The 18,155-nt window shown below is 42.4% G+C and overlaps 1 protein-coding gene across 2 annotated transcripts in view; it reads right to left on the bottom strand.

Moving 5' to 3' along the window:
• Positions 1-18,155, bottom strand: part of RB195_010440 (uncharacterized protein) — a gene marked incomplete at both ends in the record, with an annotated part of 53,964 nt that overhangs the window by 31,656 nt on the left and 4,153 nt on the right. For both annotated transcript variants that reach the window (XM_064191442.1, XM_064191441.1), the window contains 10 exons: positions 2,037-2,141; positions 2,205-2,363; positions 2,532-2,713; positions 2,852-3,012; positions 3,144-3,265; positions 3,322-3,533; positions 3,590-3,688; positions 12,301-12,441; positions 14,570-14,704; positions 14,774-14,962. In XM_064191442.1, the coding sequence (XP_064049024.1) occupies positions 2,037-2,141; positions 2,205-2,363; positions 2,532-2,713; positions 2,852-3,012; positions 3,144-3,265; positions 3,322-3,533; positions 3,590-3,688; positions 12,301-12,441; positions 14,570-14,704; positions 14,774-14,962 (1,505 nt within the window). The remainder of the gene's footprint in view (positions 1-2,036; positions 2,142-2,204; positions 2,364-2,531; positions 2,714-2,851; positions 3,013-3,143; positions 3,266-3,321; positions 3,534-3,589; positions 3,689-12,300; positions 12,442-14,569; positions 14,705-14,773; positions 14,963-18,155) is intronic.

Below are 18,155 nucleotides of genomic sequence, written 5' to 3'. Positions count from 1 at the left end.
GCCCCATAGCTAAACCTCTAAGCTGTGCAAAGTAATTCCCGGACCATCTAAAGATATTGCAGTCGAGGCACGCCTTGAGAAGAACCATCAATTGGGAGATTGACAATCCGTGTAAATTGATGGTTCTTATGTTTTCATTCAGCAGTTCGAACATAGCCTGTATCGCAGAGTCATTAGATACATTCGTATACAGGGCTTCGACGTCAAAAGACTCCATGACACAGTCTCTTGTCAGGTGTGCTGTGCGTAAGTGGTCTAGGAACATACGGGTATTTGTCAAATGGGCAGGTATATGGCTCAATACTTGTGCAAATATTGTGTTTAGGAACCACCCTATCCTATCCGTAGGACTCCCTACACTACTAATTATAGGTCTTACTTTGAATGTAGCAGGGTCAGTGGAAGCCAGATCGCTGCTGGACTGGAGTTTGTGCGTCTTGATAAGGAGATAGAGCACTGGACAGGTCGGCAGGTCAATCTTAAGGCGAGCAATTAAAGAAGGATTTTGCTACCCTAACCCATTGCTCGTTTAAAAAACGAGATTTCTTCATGAACTCACTAACGGAGGATAAACGATATAGTGAGATATCTTGCAAGTGTCTTTCTGTTATTGCAATATCCAGCTGGTGTGGAATGACCACAAACTCCCCACCTTTATCACTTGTGGATAACCTTATTTGTTTAGAACTAATCAACTCTCGAACTTCCTTAATACCTTGCTTTTGTGCAAGAGAAATGTTAGACTTAGTTCTGTTCTCACGAAATCGAGCTACCGTTTTATATATATCGTTTGCAAAGAGCCGGAATTTCGCATCTACAGCTGAGTTAGCGACTTGTTGTTTGAAGAACACAGACGGGAAAGGTATCGCGAGACTTTCTCTGAGTGATCTTTGGTCTCTTTCCCTGTTGCTAAAATTAGCTTTTCTGCGGAGCCTACCTTGAACTTCAGAGAGCAGACTTGGATAGCTCCGTTTCGGTCGTTGAAATACCACCGAACAATTTGAAACGTCAATTAGTTCGGAATCGTTTATACGATACTATCTGTACAACACCGAACTGTATTATTTGTCCCACAGGTAGATCAGGAGATGCTTGAGATCCGGGGTAATCTACCTGATTTCTCGCACGAACTGTGGCGACGAGTATATCGGTGAAACGGCACGACCGCTGTATGTCCGCATCAAAGAGCACGTGAGCGGCAAGAATAGGTTACGAGGATGGACACCTTTAGGTGCCCATAGAACACAAAAACAGGACGGAGCCGATTTTGAAATTAGGGTCCAAATCTTGGCGCACGAAACTAAAAAGTTGGCTCGAAAATCGCGGAGCCATTTTGGATCCAAGCCAAAAACCCTAAAATGAACCGCAAGGGTGAATGCCTGTCGATAACGCGGGAACTCGCGCCATATCTCGTATGGTTTGTCCGATCCGAATGTGACATTCGAACCATTCGCCCTCGTGATCGATCAGTCAGCGGTCCACGCTAGGCGTCTCCGATATAAGGTGAGCATTCAGTGTAGTCGCTAAATTTGTGATTGAAAGTAGGCGTGGAGTCTATCAGTTTGTGGAGAGGTTGGTCGTTCGAATTGTGGATTGAATACCGCCCTTTTCAGGCTCTGAAGAAGGCGATATAGCCGAAACGTTAGCCAATAAATTTGTTTAACAACCTCGTGTACAGCTTATCAAACTCGATAATATAAATCCAACTGTGCCGAGGTTCATTGAAAGTCGAACTTTTCAACTGCTATGATTAGGCAGTATAGACAGCGCTGTACCCAGGAATTCCACTTTCTTTTTTTTTCAAGAAAGTTTACATACAATTACGAAGATGGATTTAAAGTTACTGCTCTGAACAAATACCCTTGAAAACTCAAGATAATGCAAAATTCATCGATAATCACAAAATAGGTAGGGATCATCTGGATTATTTCATAATCCTTCCACTAAATTAACGCTATCCCAAATAATAACATTGCCTACACTCAGCAGAAAATCCAAACACGGTTATGCGACATAACATAAATGAAATAACATACGAAATCTTCTCTTCAAGCAATCGCGTTCTTTTGGAATCTGTTTCCTCCTGTTTTTTCATGTGAGCGTTTACTTCAGCAAGCAATCTTGACTCCTCCGAAAGTAATCTGAAACGAGAAATACGGGGGAGTGTTCCATTTCACACTATGCATGTTGTCAAGATAAGATACCTATTCCGTTCCTGTAACATAGCTATCTCTTCACGTAATTCTTTGTTCAAGTTCTCAAACGCAACAGAGTGCATCTCAGTTAATGGCTGAATCTCTAAACCTGGATCTTCTACTCGGCTTCCATGGTGAGTACTAGAACTTTCGAGCGCGTTGTTGTAACTAAAATTGATACCATAGTGACCCTACAAAAAGGAAGAATGCTCTGACAAAAACAATAATTCGATAGTTCTCCTCAATAGTTCGACTCAGTTCCGTGGAATCTGATAACATTACAGGAAACAACATCGAACTATCGAGTAAATACTTCATCATTTGTTAAAGTTTTACCGCTCGATTACAGCTGCCATTCTATCGTTTTCTTGAGAAAGGCGCTGATTTGACGCACGAAGAGCATCTAATTCCGCATCGATTCCTTCAATTGTAGCGCGAAATTTGTCAACATCAGCACGGAGGCGATCTCTATCTTCTTTCGCTTGTTCCAAAGCGTTGCGGAGGCGATCAACTTCGACCTGAAACTAACATATTTCTTGAAAACGCCTAGAAATGAACTTCTGACACTGAGTGTTATCGAAAATACCAACCTGAAACGAAGAATGACAACGATTGGATGAACGAATAATTGACAATGAAAAAAAAAACATACTCACACACATGTCTGAGTCTTTCTGATCACGTACGTCTGCAAAACCTGACTTTAGCCGCTCAAACTCTCCAGAAAGCCGTTCAAGTTGGGCTACTGTTTCGAGATTTTCTCGTTTACACATTTCATAACGCTCTTCATACTCGATCAAATTAGCTTTCAAGAGATCTGAAATAATCTAGTAGGAAGCGAATGCATAAGAAAGCATCTCATAAAAAAAAAAGAAAAATACAACAAACATGCCCAAGAAAAATGAAAATCTATAGATTTGCCTCGTAATAAAAAAAAATCAGTCACACCTATTCGTCGGGTCAGGTCTTGATTGTTGTTGTCTTGACTATTCGTAGCCGTAATTTCTTTGTATTTCTCGAATTCCTCGTTGAGATCGTTGTATGCTTGAGCTAATTCTTTGTGTTGAATCCTTAACAAAAATAACCTTCCTAGCTGTTGTAGAGAGGAAGGAGCCAAAGACAGTACTTTAACATCTCTGATTCGGCAACTTTCATCTCTAATTCATGTGCATTAGATTGAAGCTGCGCAATGACGGACTGAGCGTCTCGAAGCTTCTCTTCCAAATCAGAAACATCCACTGTCGTCCTCTCAACTAAGTCAAGAACAACTAGTCGATCATCTGCGGCCGTAACTGAAGCATCTGCAGTCGACGGACAAGCGCTTTCCCGTTGTTTTACCTAGGTACAATATTCGGCTGCAAAATAGTGGAGGAAAACCTGTCACTGTTGCTCACCATTTCCTCTAATTTTCTTTTTGTTTCTAATAGCTCCTCTTTTTCCAGTAGCACAGCGTCTAGCAAATCCGTATTGCTGGTTGACGAAGATGCCACCCCCTGAAACATTCGAAAGTTATTCTTTTTTTTCCTGTTCGCATATAGAAGAGCGGTCACGAACATCAACGAGGCGTGGAGCGAGAACACCACTACCCTACTGCATATTGGGTCCCCGAAACATTCAGCTGTTGCGGCAGCTACAACCGAATAAATACCAGCTGAAGGTCCTCCTCTCCTGCATCTGGGACACGTAGAGAATGCTGTGGTGGGAGTTGCTGATCGAAAACCAGACGCTCGACGGCTGGACTACAGGCTACAGCTCCGCGAGTTGGTCGCCGCAATCCAAGAAAAGCGACAGAGACGTCCCAACGTTCACCTCCTCCACAACAACGCGAGCCTGCATTTTGCTACGGTGGTTCGCGCCCACTTCAAGACCTATCTAATTACTAATAAACACGTTATATAACTTGACCGTTATTTTGCAGATTCATTTGCAGGTTAGTCTTTTCTCATCCTTCGTCGTCAAAAATCAGCCAGTATTCCATTCGTTCTTCTTGGGTTGCGCTTACTGTTATATAATGACCCTATCAGCAGAGAATGCGTGAGTGCCAATCACCTATATTCACACCATGCTACTGCAATTTTTGCATTAAATACATGAGTTAAGATGAAATCATACCGAAGCCCTCTCTTCGCCTCGATGATGACAGCGTAGAACATAGGAATTGTCATAGTGAAGTAGCCGCTTTACTCAATAAAGATCCTAACAGGTTGAGCAAAACATCGTGGTCTAGTTTCAGGAGGAAAGAAGTCGTATACAACGACTGCGTACTTGAGGACTCTTTGTTCCAAGGTGACCGGCACATCGAGGAGGACCTAAACGTGGACTACGAGCTGCTGCTCAGAGGCAGCCTGTGCCGAACGTGCCTCGGAGCCGCGCACGACCAACTTGGATCGAATCACAAAGATGACAAGGGAATTGTTGGAAAGAAGGACTTTGAGTCTTGATCCGAATGCATCGCACATTGAGTGGTTAGTAGCAAACACTAGCTGCAGAAACGCGTTGCAAGAGGATCTTTTGAAATACAGGCAGAAGAAGATTCTCGAAACAGCACAAAGAAGAACGAGTCTAAAGAAGTGCCGCAGGGACCTCCGCAAATACAATATTCCGCTAGCAGCTTTGCTGAGCGAAAACGAGACTCACACTTCTTCTAGTTGTGAGAGGGAAATCATAACGGTGAGGTTCTACTCGAACTTTTTCCATTCACCAACTCCTGTGTCAAGCCTGATCATCCCCACTGGTGAAGCTCCACCACGGATTCTCCCTTCGGAAGTACGAGTCGCTATCAAGAGCATGAAACCTGGCACAGCCCCCTGATTTTATATCACCAGAATTTCTTTGGACCGGTGGCCATCCATTTCATGTAATCTTAGCGGCGCACATGACGTCCCAACTTCACAAAGAAAGGATCCCGACCAGTGGAAGACCATGCGAACGGTTCTTATTCATGAAAAAGGTGACTGAGAAGACCTTTGAAACTACCGTCCGATATGCTACTGAGAGTGTAATATGAAATATTCACTAAAACATGTAGGACGCATATCTAGGACGCAGGATGAAGTCCACCCTCAAGAAAAAGTTGGATTCCGTCACGGGTTCAGCTGCTTCAGAAAGGACAAGGCGATGCTACATCCCAGAAGCTGTTCACGGCTGCATTACAATGGATAATAAAATCACTTGCCTAGGAAGAAAGGGGCATACGTGTTGATGGAAAATCGAAAGGAATTTCTCTCGAACATTCGTTTTGCGGACGACGTCGTTCTCTTTTCGAGAACTACTAGTGAAGCAGAAACGATGCTCAACGAATTTAACGAAGCAGGGAAGAGAATAGGACTGCTTGAAATTGACTTCCCAAATTGTGGGAACGTCGTCATACGTCTACCCGGGACGTTCTATGAGTATGGAAAACGACTTGAAGGAAGAGTTGAATAGAAGGATGAGAGCAGTATGGGCAGCATTTGCACCCGTCAGGGAAGCCACGGATCAACTGGCAGACCAAAATCTCCGAGCCCATTTGTTTGACTCGACAGTTTTTCCAGCACTTTGCTAGGCAGCATAGACGCGGGCAGATACCGCTGCACTTTTAGGAAACTACTCACTATCCACAGAGCCCTTGACAGATGACTTCTAAAGTATGATCAGAGCACACAACACCCAGGAAGGGTTTTTCACCTTCGACATAAGAGCAATGAACCTTCTTCGCGACCCAGCGGAATATATATCGAACGCGAAATATACATGGCCCAGTCACATGCGAGCAATCGACGACAAATGGACCAAAAGAACGCTAGAGTAGATCCCAAGAGATGCTAAACGCCCTCGAGGGAGACCGCCAACGAAATGGGGTGACTTGTTCGCTACACGGATGAACCAGCTGAGAGCTCAGCTGGATACGGCTCAATGACCTCGTCAACGTCACTCACGAAAGTTGAAAACATTTCGGATGACAATGGCGAGAGAACGAAACGAGTGGAAGAGATGCAGGGCCCCGCACATCCAGTGAAGACCGGTCATCTAAGCATCTAAGTGTTATTTACTTTAATAAGTATTTATAGATACTTCGTTGATTTTAGAAGTGGAAATATTTCGACACCAACATTTTAACAGCATTTCAACAAATTTGCTTCTACAAACTGGTGTTTCTTCGCCTTTGTCAGTTACCGAATTTCACATTTGGCATTCGTTCCTCACGTAACATTCGACGTTGTTTTCGGAACAATGAAAATTTCGAAAATATTGAATTTACTGAATAGGCAATAACGGATAACTGCCGTAGTAACGTTGGATGTAGGAAGAGTAGAGGAACGGTCAGTCGTTTTTTTTTTACGACGATTAGGGAGAAATCAGCGGAACTACTCCGGATCCTGCTATCTACAACCCCATCTCTAGCCCAAGGTCAAGCGTGTAGTTGGGAAAAAATCCTCCTGATAACGACCTCCTCCATAGAAGACCCTCCAGATAACGAACTCTTCTTCCTCATTCTTTCTAGTATAGCCGCTCATATAGCAATGAAAAATTAGTTACAATAAACAGAATTAAACAAACAAATTGGACGCTTAATAAATAAATCAAATAATATAATAGAGCAAATATTAGTAAATAGTGCTATAATGGCTATTAGTATAAAGTGCGGCAAGTAAAATAAAAATATGATGGTCATAATCATGATGTATAATAACGAGTTTAGTCCGTGTGTGTGTTCTCAACTTTTCTTAACTAGTTTTTGAGAGAACGAAAACTATCTGGAAGAAAGTAAAAATTAATCAAGATACCAAAAATCTTCCTCTACAATATACTTCAAACCGAATTTGTCTTTATAAACTACGAGCTGAGTTACTGCACTTTGTTTGAAGTCACACAGACTTTGACGTGCTACCGAAAATATGAGATTTCGCACTTTTTCCGTTGCGCTATCACGGTAGCACGGTTGAAAAATTCGATGCCATATTTTGATATGGACATAGAGAAAAACTCATAACTGCAAATTTTGGTCTCTGTGGGTGTTATGGTTCTCTCAAAAGCTATTGGGTTGTTCTGAAAGTAATTGGAATTTTTGAAAATAATTTCTTAAGCGCTTGTTTCTACATGTTTTTGCCATTATTATTTGTTCTTATTAGATATATATTACAAGTATGTACTTGTAGTTCTTTTAAAAAAAGGTACTTCATTTCCATTTGTATTTTCAGGAACAATTTAAACATGGACTGTCAGAAAGAGCATTTTCGGCATTTTTACTTTCACTTCCGTGGTGGCAAAAGAGCTGCTGTTCCTTTTCACGATATATGTAAAACATATCGTGTTAATGCCTTATCACAGAGCACATGTGAAAATTCATTCACAAAATTTCGTTCATGTAATTTTTCACTTCAAGATGGGCAACGTTCTGGCAGACCAGTACCAGTAAGCGATGATGATGATCATTTGATGACATTTATCGAAGCTGACCGTCATGTAACCGCACGAGAATCTGCTGAGAAGACCAAAGTATCTATTGGAACTGTTCACGAGCATCTCAAAAAAAAAAAAAAAAAAAAACCTGGACTAGTAAAAAGCCAGATGTTAGCTAGGCGAAAAATAGACTGTTTACAATAATGTTACTCAACTAAACTATCATGGTCAAAAGCGGATGAACCTGCTCAAACGATCTCCAAAGCAGATCTCCATCAAAAGAAGGTCATGCTATCAGTTTGGGTGAGGTGCTTCCAAGGAACCAAAATGTCAATTCGGAACTTTACTGTCAACCACTGATGGAAATAGATGCAGCAATTAGAAAAAAACCGGCCAGAATTAGCGAGCGTGTTCCAGTGTTCGACCAAGACATGCTACGCTAGACAGCATACATCTTTGGTGACTCGGCAAAAATTATTGGAGTTTGGTTGGGAATTGGTGTTGCGTCCACTATATAGCTCTGATCATGCGCCACCCAACGCCAACCCTATTTCGATCGTTGCAGAACTCCTTGAATGGAAAAAAAACCAAAAAATCCCAATTACTTTCCGAACAACACAATAGTTGAGAAAACCTAAAAATTTGGGGCGAAATTTAGAATTTTTCTCAACTATGTTTCAAAAAAAAAATCTAGGAAAACAAGAAGGAGCAGACTTTGTAGAAATATAGAAGAAATCTCTTTACAAATCTGCGACAGCATTATTGCGTGCAATTTTCAGAAACTCGTGGAGCGTGAGAGTTTGCACTAATTTTATTTCTAATTGCGCCTGTAGATGTCTTTTTTCGCATAGTAACAGCATCGAAATTGCTTTTCAAAGTAAATAATAAATTCGTCACTGTCGGATGAGAAACGTGCTCTTTTAATTCTCGTACACTAAATGCAAAAATCCCACTTCCCTCAGGGATAACCCCTCATAGTCGCAATAAAAGCTTCAACAGATCACGTGCGCCATCGAGTGTTTTACATCAGTAGCCTAAATCGACCTCAATCTTCATTTTATTTTTTTTTATTTAGTACCAGTCTGAACGTCCGGCTAAAGCCGGACTTCAGACTTTTTCTAGTGTTCACTTCGCTCGCCTTCACCGATCAATAGGAAATAACAGTAGCGACTTTCTTTTGCGAAATTACTACTGTTTTTTCTTATCAACCCTTTCTTCTATTTTTCCTTCAAAAATTTAGGCACAGATGGGAGATTTCATGATTTTCTTCCTAAACGCGTCACTACTATATTTGGAGAACAATCAAACTTGATTTTACATCTATATTTTTCTGAAATCTCCGGAAATTGGAAACATTAGTCGAAGTATGAGTTTCCTCCGCTCTCGAAAATTAGCACAGAATGATGTGCTAACATGAAATGAGGTGAATATCATCATCATAGTGATGAAGATAAAACTCTACGTCAGACCACTTGAGCGTGTGCTGGCTTGTGTTGTATCTAAGCAGCCGTTTGAAAGTGTGTTTCCACTTTAGGAAGAAAGGATGTTAGCAGCATCAGGGAAATATGCTTGGAAATAGATACGCGAATGAGTCACAGAAACCCATTCTACCGTTGGGGCTCCCGCGCACCAATCCGAGGCAGTGGGAGCCGTCTCACCCAATCCCATGGTTTTCTGGGTCAGGGGCACGAATTCGACATCGTAGGACCCGTCCCACCTAATATTACCTCGCTGGGGCTCCAGCTCACCAAACTGACGCCATGATGATCCTCTCCCTCTTTTTAGAATTTCGTGACTGAGACACACGCATACACAGACGCACACACGTGACAAAATAGGTCAGTTATTACATAGCATGATAGTTTGCAAATTTAGAAGTGTACATTCACATAAAAGTTTTTTTACCCTCACGAACGTATGACGGAAACTAACTTGGCCTATCAAACCCAACAAACATGAAAATACACCTCTGGACAATGGTGGAAAGGTAGAGTTCTCCTCTATCAGGTGTACGGCCATGGTTCGGCACCCCACCGGGGCAGAGTTTTGCATCATTATGAAGTATTTTCGTGACACACAGACAAAAAAAAAAAAAAAAAAAAAAAAAAAAAAAAAAAAAAAAAAAAAAAAAAAAAAAAAAAAAAAAAAACACACACACACACACACACACACACACACACACACACACACACACACACACACACACACACACACACACACACACACACACACACACGGACTAGGCGCGTTATTATATAGCATGATTAGGCTGGACAGAAAGTCTTGTCACCATTTGTCACTTTTTCTGCTTTATTTTTTTTACTCAGCTTACAATAAGAATTAATCAATAATGTAATCACCATTATTTACAGCAATGTCCCACCTAATGTGTAGGCCAGCAATACCTTTCTCCCAGAACTGGGGAGACTGGGAGTCGAAGAAGTCGCTGATTGCCCGTTCGACGTCTTCAAACTTGGTGAAAATAGATGGGATGATGCATCGTGTCCCAGCCTAACTCCAGCTTTTCAGGGGTCTCCTTAGTTACATGGGGCCTAGCGTTATCGAGGAGGAGGTGCACCGAAGCTCGTCACAGCCGTTTTTCTCGAACGGCCGATGCGATCTTCTAGAGCTGACTACCTCATATAGAACCAGTGTGGCCTTGAGGAAGCAGCTCACAAAACAGCATCCCCCTCGAATCCCAGAAGCAACAAAGGTGACACTTCTTGGGGTGGAGGTCCAATTTGGCTTGCATCGGCGGGTCTTCTCGGGAGAGTCACACGACACGGTGCGCGTCAGAGTTGTAGAGGATCCAACTCTCATCTCCAGTAATAATATCATCAGGAAGCTCCTTTCGATGCGGGTGAAGGACAGATTGACAGATAGATACCCGAGTAAACCGGTGCCATCCGTCAGGGTCTGAGGGATCCAGTGAACTAGCACTTTTCTGTGGCCGAGGGCTTGGAGGCGACTGACGACTGTTGAGTGGCTACACCCGAGTCTTGTCGCAAAACTGCGAGCGTTGATCTCCGGATCCTCTTTCGAATGGCGGAGTCTTCGACAGTGTGGGAGCGTCCCGAGCGGGACTTCTCTTCGAAGTCGGTGTCTCCGCTTGCGAAGCGAGTGAACCAGCGCTTGACAGTCCTGATGGTAGTGGTGCCGTCGCCCAATCCGCTGTTGATGTTGCCAGCTGCTGCCGTTGCTCCAATGCCGCCACGCCATTCATAGAAGATGATAGGTAGAAGTTGATCTTGCGTAACTGACATCGTGATTAAAGTTAAGGAAGGCCTCGGCTATGTATACCTATTGTGGAAAAGCTTCGAGAATGTTCTACAACTACAACAAGAGTTTCTGTCCAACCTAATGTTTTCCCAAACGAATCCCGGACCAAAAGGTGTGAAATTACACTAGCAAAATATTCAAAAAATACTTCACGCCATTTATTTTTCTAACATTTTTTAAATTTTTTCTGCTCTGCTAACAAGCCTTACGACCCTCTCCTTCTCCAACACCTCTTTTGAGAAATTCTCAACGCATGCCTGACCCTGAAAGGGGGGTCGCAACTGGAGAAGGTCGTGAACCATCACCACCCTTGACCCTGCAGATTCGTTCCATTTTGAGTGAGTCCAAACGCAAAGTCGTGGAAGCATTATTCGGTGGTAATCTTGGCGCTGAATTAATTAAAAACGTCTTATTCGATGGTCTGGCTCTTTTTGTGAAACTTCAAAAGGCCATGAATAGCGCCTGCAGTTCCGGCAGAGCAGATCAAAAGCCATCATTCTATTCATTTCGTTAATATTTCTTCAATCTTAGTTACTGGACGATCTTAACATTTAGTGTTCAAATGAAATACTGGGCGAATTCAGAACTATCCTCGTCTTCCAAGATACTAAAAATCTTATTTTCACTGTTTTTGCACCCTTCACAGTTGATATAAACAAATTTTCAGGGGCTTACTACTTAGTTGGGGTAGGTGTAGCTCAGCTGAGCAAGAGCAACGGCTATTCACTTTTTTCGTTCACAAACCTCAGACGATTTTGAGCTGCAATCGAACGCGTTGACGCTTCCTAAAGAGACTGATCGACGCCCTGCACTTCATCTTTTTCCCTTCATTAATTACGTAATCCTTATCCAGGACTACCAATGGGTGTCAAGAGAACCACATAGATGTCCTAACGGAAGAATAAAAGAACGAAACGATGTGCCTAACCCGACAATCCATTTTCTATTCTATGCACAGTACGCAGCACGCTATCTCATACGAATATCCAAAACTAAACATGAATTTCTAGGTCACTACCTTTGATAATACGAAAACTCCATCAGTCTGTTTTACACAACTGAAAATGAGGAAAATCGCAGTTTAACAAAACAAAACAAACAACATCAACGTCCCACATCGTTTTTCACTGAAAATGCTAACACAAGACTTTCCTACCGCTCTGCAAAAATCTTCCCCACTTGCTGGAACGAACACTAAACGAGGTTTATAAAAAAGAGGTGATGTTTGAAGAACAACAAATTTTATGAGGAACGTTTGCACAGCGCTGCAACCCGCGTCTCTTTGGCCGTAAGGTTTGAATATAAACTGCTATAGCTCTCGCCTCCACGATCACCAATGCCGTGTTGCTGGCACTTCTAAGCGTGATCAGACTTCAATTTTGCGTTTTGATCAAGAACACTTTTGGGTGTACAAAACTAATACGTCAATCGTGATTAAGCAAACCTCTAGGGCGCAGATGCGTTCTTCATACATCTCCTTCATTTCATTCATGTTTCGAGTGTGCATCTCAACCAAAGACGCAATTTCTTGTTCTTTTCGTCTTCGTTCTTCCTCAAGACGTTCCTCCATTTCCGCAAAAGAGACCTACAAAGAAAGGTAAATCTACCACGAGAGGAAGAGATGTTCGAATCTCAACTTAAAACTTATAGTAATGAAAGACGGAAAGATCGTTACCTTTTTGTTCTTGCTAAGATCTCAATAGCATACGAAGAAGCGCACAATGTCTAGTCAGTAAGAAAGCATCTATACTTAGGGTGATTAGTGATTTCGAATAACTCCATCCTATGAAACAAAATGGGAGCCCATCCTCACTCACTCGCAAAAAATAAAAAGAACTGGAAAAAAAACCAGGGAAGCCAGGAAACACAAAATGTCATCTGCTCCCTACTATGAGAAAATGTGAGCGTAAAACGACTTCTAAAATGAGGCAACAACACATGAGATTCGCAGTCAAGTGCTGTTGGATTGTTCACTGACACAGTTGCATGTCGAAGTACGAACGCGAGCAGCTCTTGGACGACATGTCTATCTTCAGTCAGATGGTTTGTCATCATCCCAATCGCTTTTTTCTTAGCTTCGCCGTGCCAATTCGAGCGCAACGGTGTAAACACCTGGTCTCTGTTTCAACCTAGCTATTCATAATGGGTACAGTTGTGATATACTAGCTAAGCGGTTGTCGAGTGTACATATCGGTTCCTGCAATTGTTGTCTGCACTTATGTATTTTTCGACACGTTTATAATTTCGTAAAAAGAACATTTTTTGTGTGCCAAGCTGCTGTTGATAGCCATTCATACTGACCCTAATCTTCTAACCGGTAATAGAGGTCGCCTAGTCAGATGAAATGGAAATCGAGTGGGTGCGTATCGTTAGGTAACCGCAGCCTCACCGACAATCTATCCTTCGGGGAAACGACTGGCAACGGCGATCTTTTATAACGCTGCACAGGAGTTAATAGCCTCAGCAGAGCATTGCGCTGCGTTTGCCTTATGCCCCGTATAAACACTGTATAAATACAAATATATCTTTATCTTCTGTATAATTTTTCAATCACAAATCTAAATCCTGCAACTACCAGGTTCTCGTTTTACACATTTTACTTTTATTCTGTTTCTGTTTTCAGCTTCATTAATGTTTTCTGATGTTTTATTCTTGTACAAATCTTCTACGTTTCTGTTTCATTTTCTGCATTTTCATTTTCCATGTTTTTTTTTCGCTTTCTATGTCGCTACTTTGTTGCCTTTATGTTCTTTGAACCTTTCTCGAAGTGAATTCCATCACGTTATTGCAATACAAACGCGACACGTGACCTCATTGACATGGAGATGGATGGGCATGGCTTAATGATCACAGGTAGCCTAAGATGTGCCTGCTCTGGCCTACCGACAACCTCTTCTGCAGGCACTTATTCGGCTGCAGATAATTGGCTGCGGGTGCCTAACCACCGCCCCCAAATCTGGCCTACCGACAGATCCTTCTGCAGGCACTTGTGCGGCTGCAGATAATCGGCTGCGGGTACCTAACGATACGCACCCCGGACTCTCGGCACTTCTCCTAGGCTCCGTATTGCTGTCCCTCCTTCGCACCCTTTTCACGCTTATATAGAATTCTCAAATCAAATTGGAGGTACAAACTAAGAATACACTCAATTCTTGTTAATCGACATAACAGCAGTGTCACCGAGAGCTGTTAAATTAAATAAGTAACGAGCATAACGATCCACACTACCCTCTTTCACGGACATTTTAACAATTATGAACATATAAACAATAAATGACAGAACCTTTAAGTAGAGATGGAGTAAAAGAACGAATTCCTATCATTTAATTTGTTAGGAATCATAGAAATGGGATATTCAGTATTAGGAAAGGTGGAAAAGTCCCCTCAAATTTGGAAAGATTTAGAATTACAAGTCTGTCTGTCTCTAACTAGAATTAGTCGACTCAAAACACGCCTGAAACCTGGCTCAGTTACGTAATCGCCTACGCTAATGTGACACGGCGAAGCCAATTAGGTGGCACTTTTGGTAGCTCCTAATCCTAGTCCCACTTCAATCTCAACAGTTGGCTCCACCGCTTCGCCGTAGCCACTGCTGGAGCAGGGATCAAGACGCTGTGACCAAGCTACAGTACCTTCATTGCATTAACTATTCTGATCAATTCGAAAAGATATTGGAGTTTTTTTTTTAAATAATGAGAAGCAAATACCACCACCTTTCTAGAGCCTGTTTCCACAACTGACTTCCAGTGAGCCACTTCCTTTTGCAAGTCCGCTACCGTTTGCTCCAGGCTGCCCGTGTCAACGTCTGTAGACGACCATGCACTGAGCTGCTTACGCTCTAATTCAGTCTATAATTTTTCAACAAAAATTTCACGCAATCAACGACATATCTGTTAAATGGACACATATTTCCCAACCTTTAGCTTCTTGATTTCGTCATCCCTTGATAATAACATCGTTTTGTACTGTTCCGTAACCATATCAATTTCAACTTGATAAGCTGACAGGTGCTGCTCCTGCTCAACTACTTTCTCTTCCAATTTACCGACTTTCGATTGCTCTACGAGAAGATTGCGTTCCGCTTCTGCAAGTTTTTTCTTGGCAACCTGAAAGTTTTTTCCAGCCGTAACTATGGGATCAATTCAGGTGCTACGATAGAGTGTTGGCTAAAATAATTTGCAGGTGATGAAATTTGCATGAAGCACCGAAGCGTTATAACACCACATATGAGGGTTAAAGGCACCACCCCACGAATCTGGGGTGGTGCGGGTTTCGTTTTAGGTTTTGGTGTGGGTTATGCCTGTATGGAGTCGTAGATTATGCAGAGACGGGTGATTCCGTCTATTTCTTCTTAATTGCCGTAAAAAACGGCCCAGAAGATACGGCTTCATGCATTCCGGCGCGCTATTTTCTACAGCGAGTTCGATTGGTACGCGCCAGCCTTGTGCACGCGCCGCATCTTCCTTGCCGTTTTTTACGGCAATTAGGAAATAGACGGAATCACCTTCCTCTTCATAATCTACGACCCCGTATAGGAACTCTCAACCTGAAATCCGTACCACTCCAGATTTGGCGTGGTGTGATGGCTTTAAATTGTTATACTAGCGAAGGAAAAGGTACAGCGAAAAAACAGTTATCATGAGTTACTTATTTGAAAGTCCATATTTTCACGTAGGAAGTGGTTAGAAACAACTGCAAGGGAATTAGAGAATATTCACAGTAATTTGCCTTAAAAAAAACTGGAAAAATGACTACTGAAGGAAGACAAAGGCAGCTGAATAAGCCAATCCTGGAAACTTGCTACTTTTCTCCGCTACATTTCTATTTCTAAGAAGAGAGCTACCAAGCACAGTGTACACTCCACTTCACGTTTACCTACACCTACATGCATACCTCATACTAAACTGGATTTACATCTTGCAGTTGTAATAGGATAAGGCTGTTACAATTTGTAATTTTAACTCTTTTCAATTTCAGTTTTCACAAGTTTCTACCAAAACGATTGGGTGCAGCAGTATGATTTGCAAGATTATTTATCCTTTGCTGCTACTTTAGCATTTTAGTGCGATTCATACTTGAAACAGAAACAGATGCTGGTTTAAATGATATTCTTTAAAAAACGAAGCCCCCATCGGTCTTTTTTCAAAGCTCAAGTACTAACATGAGAAAGCATTGCGAGGTTACAAAAGGTCTAATGATGAAGTCAGTGAGTAAGAATGTTCATGAATTACTATTAGCTTGAGACAAAATTTCTCGGACAAATTGACAATATTTTTATCTATCTTACAATTTTTAACTATAATTATGAATTAAAGGATAAAGTGTCTAGCGTTAATCAATCCGCTCTGGATGCGCCACGACGTTCACTTCAATTCAGAATCGTTCGAGGTTTAGGAACATGTAACTGAGCTATACCATAACAACTATAGAACTATAACTGAACTGCGGGGGCTAGCCGGTGTGTCAGGTCATGTGGTTTTATCCTCCCAGACAAGTCTAGTACCAATTTATCGGCCCCGGAGGGGTGAAAGTCTTGGTGAGCACTATGGCGGTTTCGAACCTCTGATCGATCGCGCAGGCAGCGGAAACTCTAACCAACTGCACTACACCCGCCCTAGCGCAAACTACTTACGCTAACAGACTTATTTGGGAGGAGTCTCGGGCGCAGTCTGTAAGAGATTCCCCTATGACTGTGCGATCGATCGGCGGTTCGAAACCAGCTCAGTGCCAACCAAGCTTTTCATCTCTTCAGGGTCGATTAATTGGTGCCAAACTTCTCTGGAAGGACAGAAACACTGACTAGACTCCTCGGCAAGCCACCACAAGTCATTGTAAAGGTGCACGCGCGTTCTTAAACCTCAAACGAAGTCTGAGTTGAAGCCCAACGCATAGGCGCATTCCCATAGGAATAGATTGACGCCGTGCACTTTTCTTTTAACTGTGAATTATCTAAAGTATCTCTCTCACTCACTCTCTCTCTCTCTCTCTCTCTCTCTCTCTCTCTCTCTATACGAGTACTTCTTTGATGTTGTCGCGGGTTTGGAAGCCTCGACAATCCAGATGACGTTGGGGATAGGAAGAAATGGTAATCCGAGGGAGGGGGTAATGGTAAAGAGGCTCCTGGACGATTCACAACGATTGCCTCCGAGACATTTTCGGTGGGTATGCCAGGAGGTAGGCGAAAACACCTCGGCGAAACCACGCTCGAGTCGTTTATGGATGTAGATCACCGTCTTAGATCTTCTGGACAGAGAGACGCAAAGAACCATATAGTTATAAGGAAACCAATCTGAACGTCAGGCTAAAGCCGAACTTCAGACTTTCTGTAGTGTTTGCTTCGCTCGCTTCACTGACCAACGAAAATTAATACTAGTGCCGTTTTCTATAAAATTGGACTCGTGTATCTCCATAATCTTCCTTCTTTTTTTGTACTATAACTGAAAGCGAAAGATTTCATCTTTCTAAAAGCGTCAGTTCTACATTTGGAGAACATTCGAACTTCAGCTTCAAACACTTCTTATCAATATATTATAGAAAAAAATAATATTATTATTCGAAATATAGGGTTTCCTCCTGTTTCCCCCGAACAGTTCTCAAACAATGAAACGTGAAACACAATATCCTACTGATAAAGATAACATTCTACGTCAGATCACGTAAACTGTTTGCTACCATTTAACATTCTACGTCAGATCATGTAAACTGCTTGCTACTATTTAAGCAGCCGTTTGCATGCGCTTTTCCACTTTCTGAAAACGGGATGCTACCAACTTGAGGCGAACGAAGAAGGGAATAGACATGCGGAGAAGGCATAAAGGTGAAAAGCAACGCGCCCAGTGGCCACGGCTATGAAACGGCTGCAACCATTCATCTTTTGCGACATGTACATGAAGTTATTGCGCACCATTTCGACACTGCGGGAGCCGTTCCACCCAATTTTGTAGTTATCTGGCGCCGGTCGCCGGTGGACCCGTCGCACCCCATTTTATAGCTATCTGGCACCGGCGCACCTATCCAACGCAGTGGGACCCGTCGCACCCCTTTCTTCGAGTTTCGTGACACACACACACACACACACAGACACACACACACACACAAACACACACAGACACACATACAAACACACGCGCGCGCATACACACACGGACTAAGCTCGTTATTATGTATCATGATATGTAAAGAAGAATGGTGAGTGTGACTTGCAGTTTGCTGCTGTAGTTGTAATTGCTTAATTTACTCGATAAAACGTGTGAGTTGTATCGAATAAATTAAGGATTAGTGTAGCTAGAAAGGCATATC

The sequence above is a fragment of the Necator americanus genome, chromosome III, assembly GCF_031761385.1.
Source record: "Necator americanus strain Aroian chromosome III, whole genome shotgun sequence".
In the NCBI taxonomy this organism is placed as follows: domain Eukaryota; kingdom Metazoa; phylum Nematoda; class Chromadorea; order Rhabditida; family Ancylostomatidae; genus Necator; species Necator americanus.
This window is presented reverse-complemented; position numbering and strand designations above follow the sequence as displayed.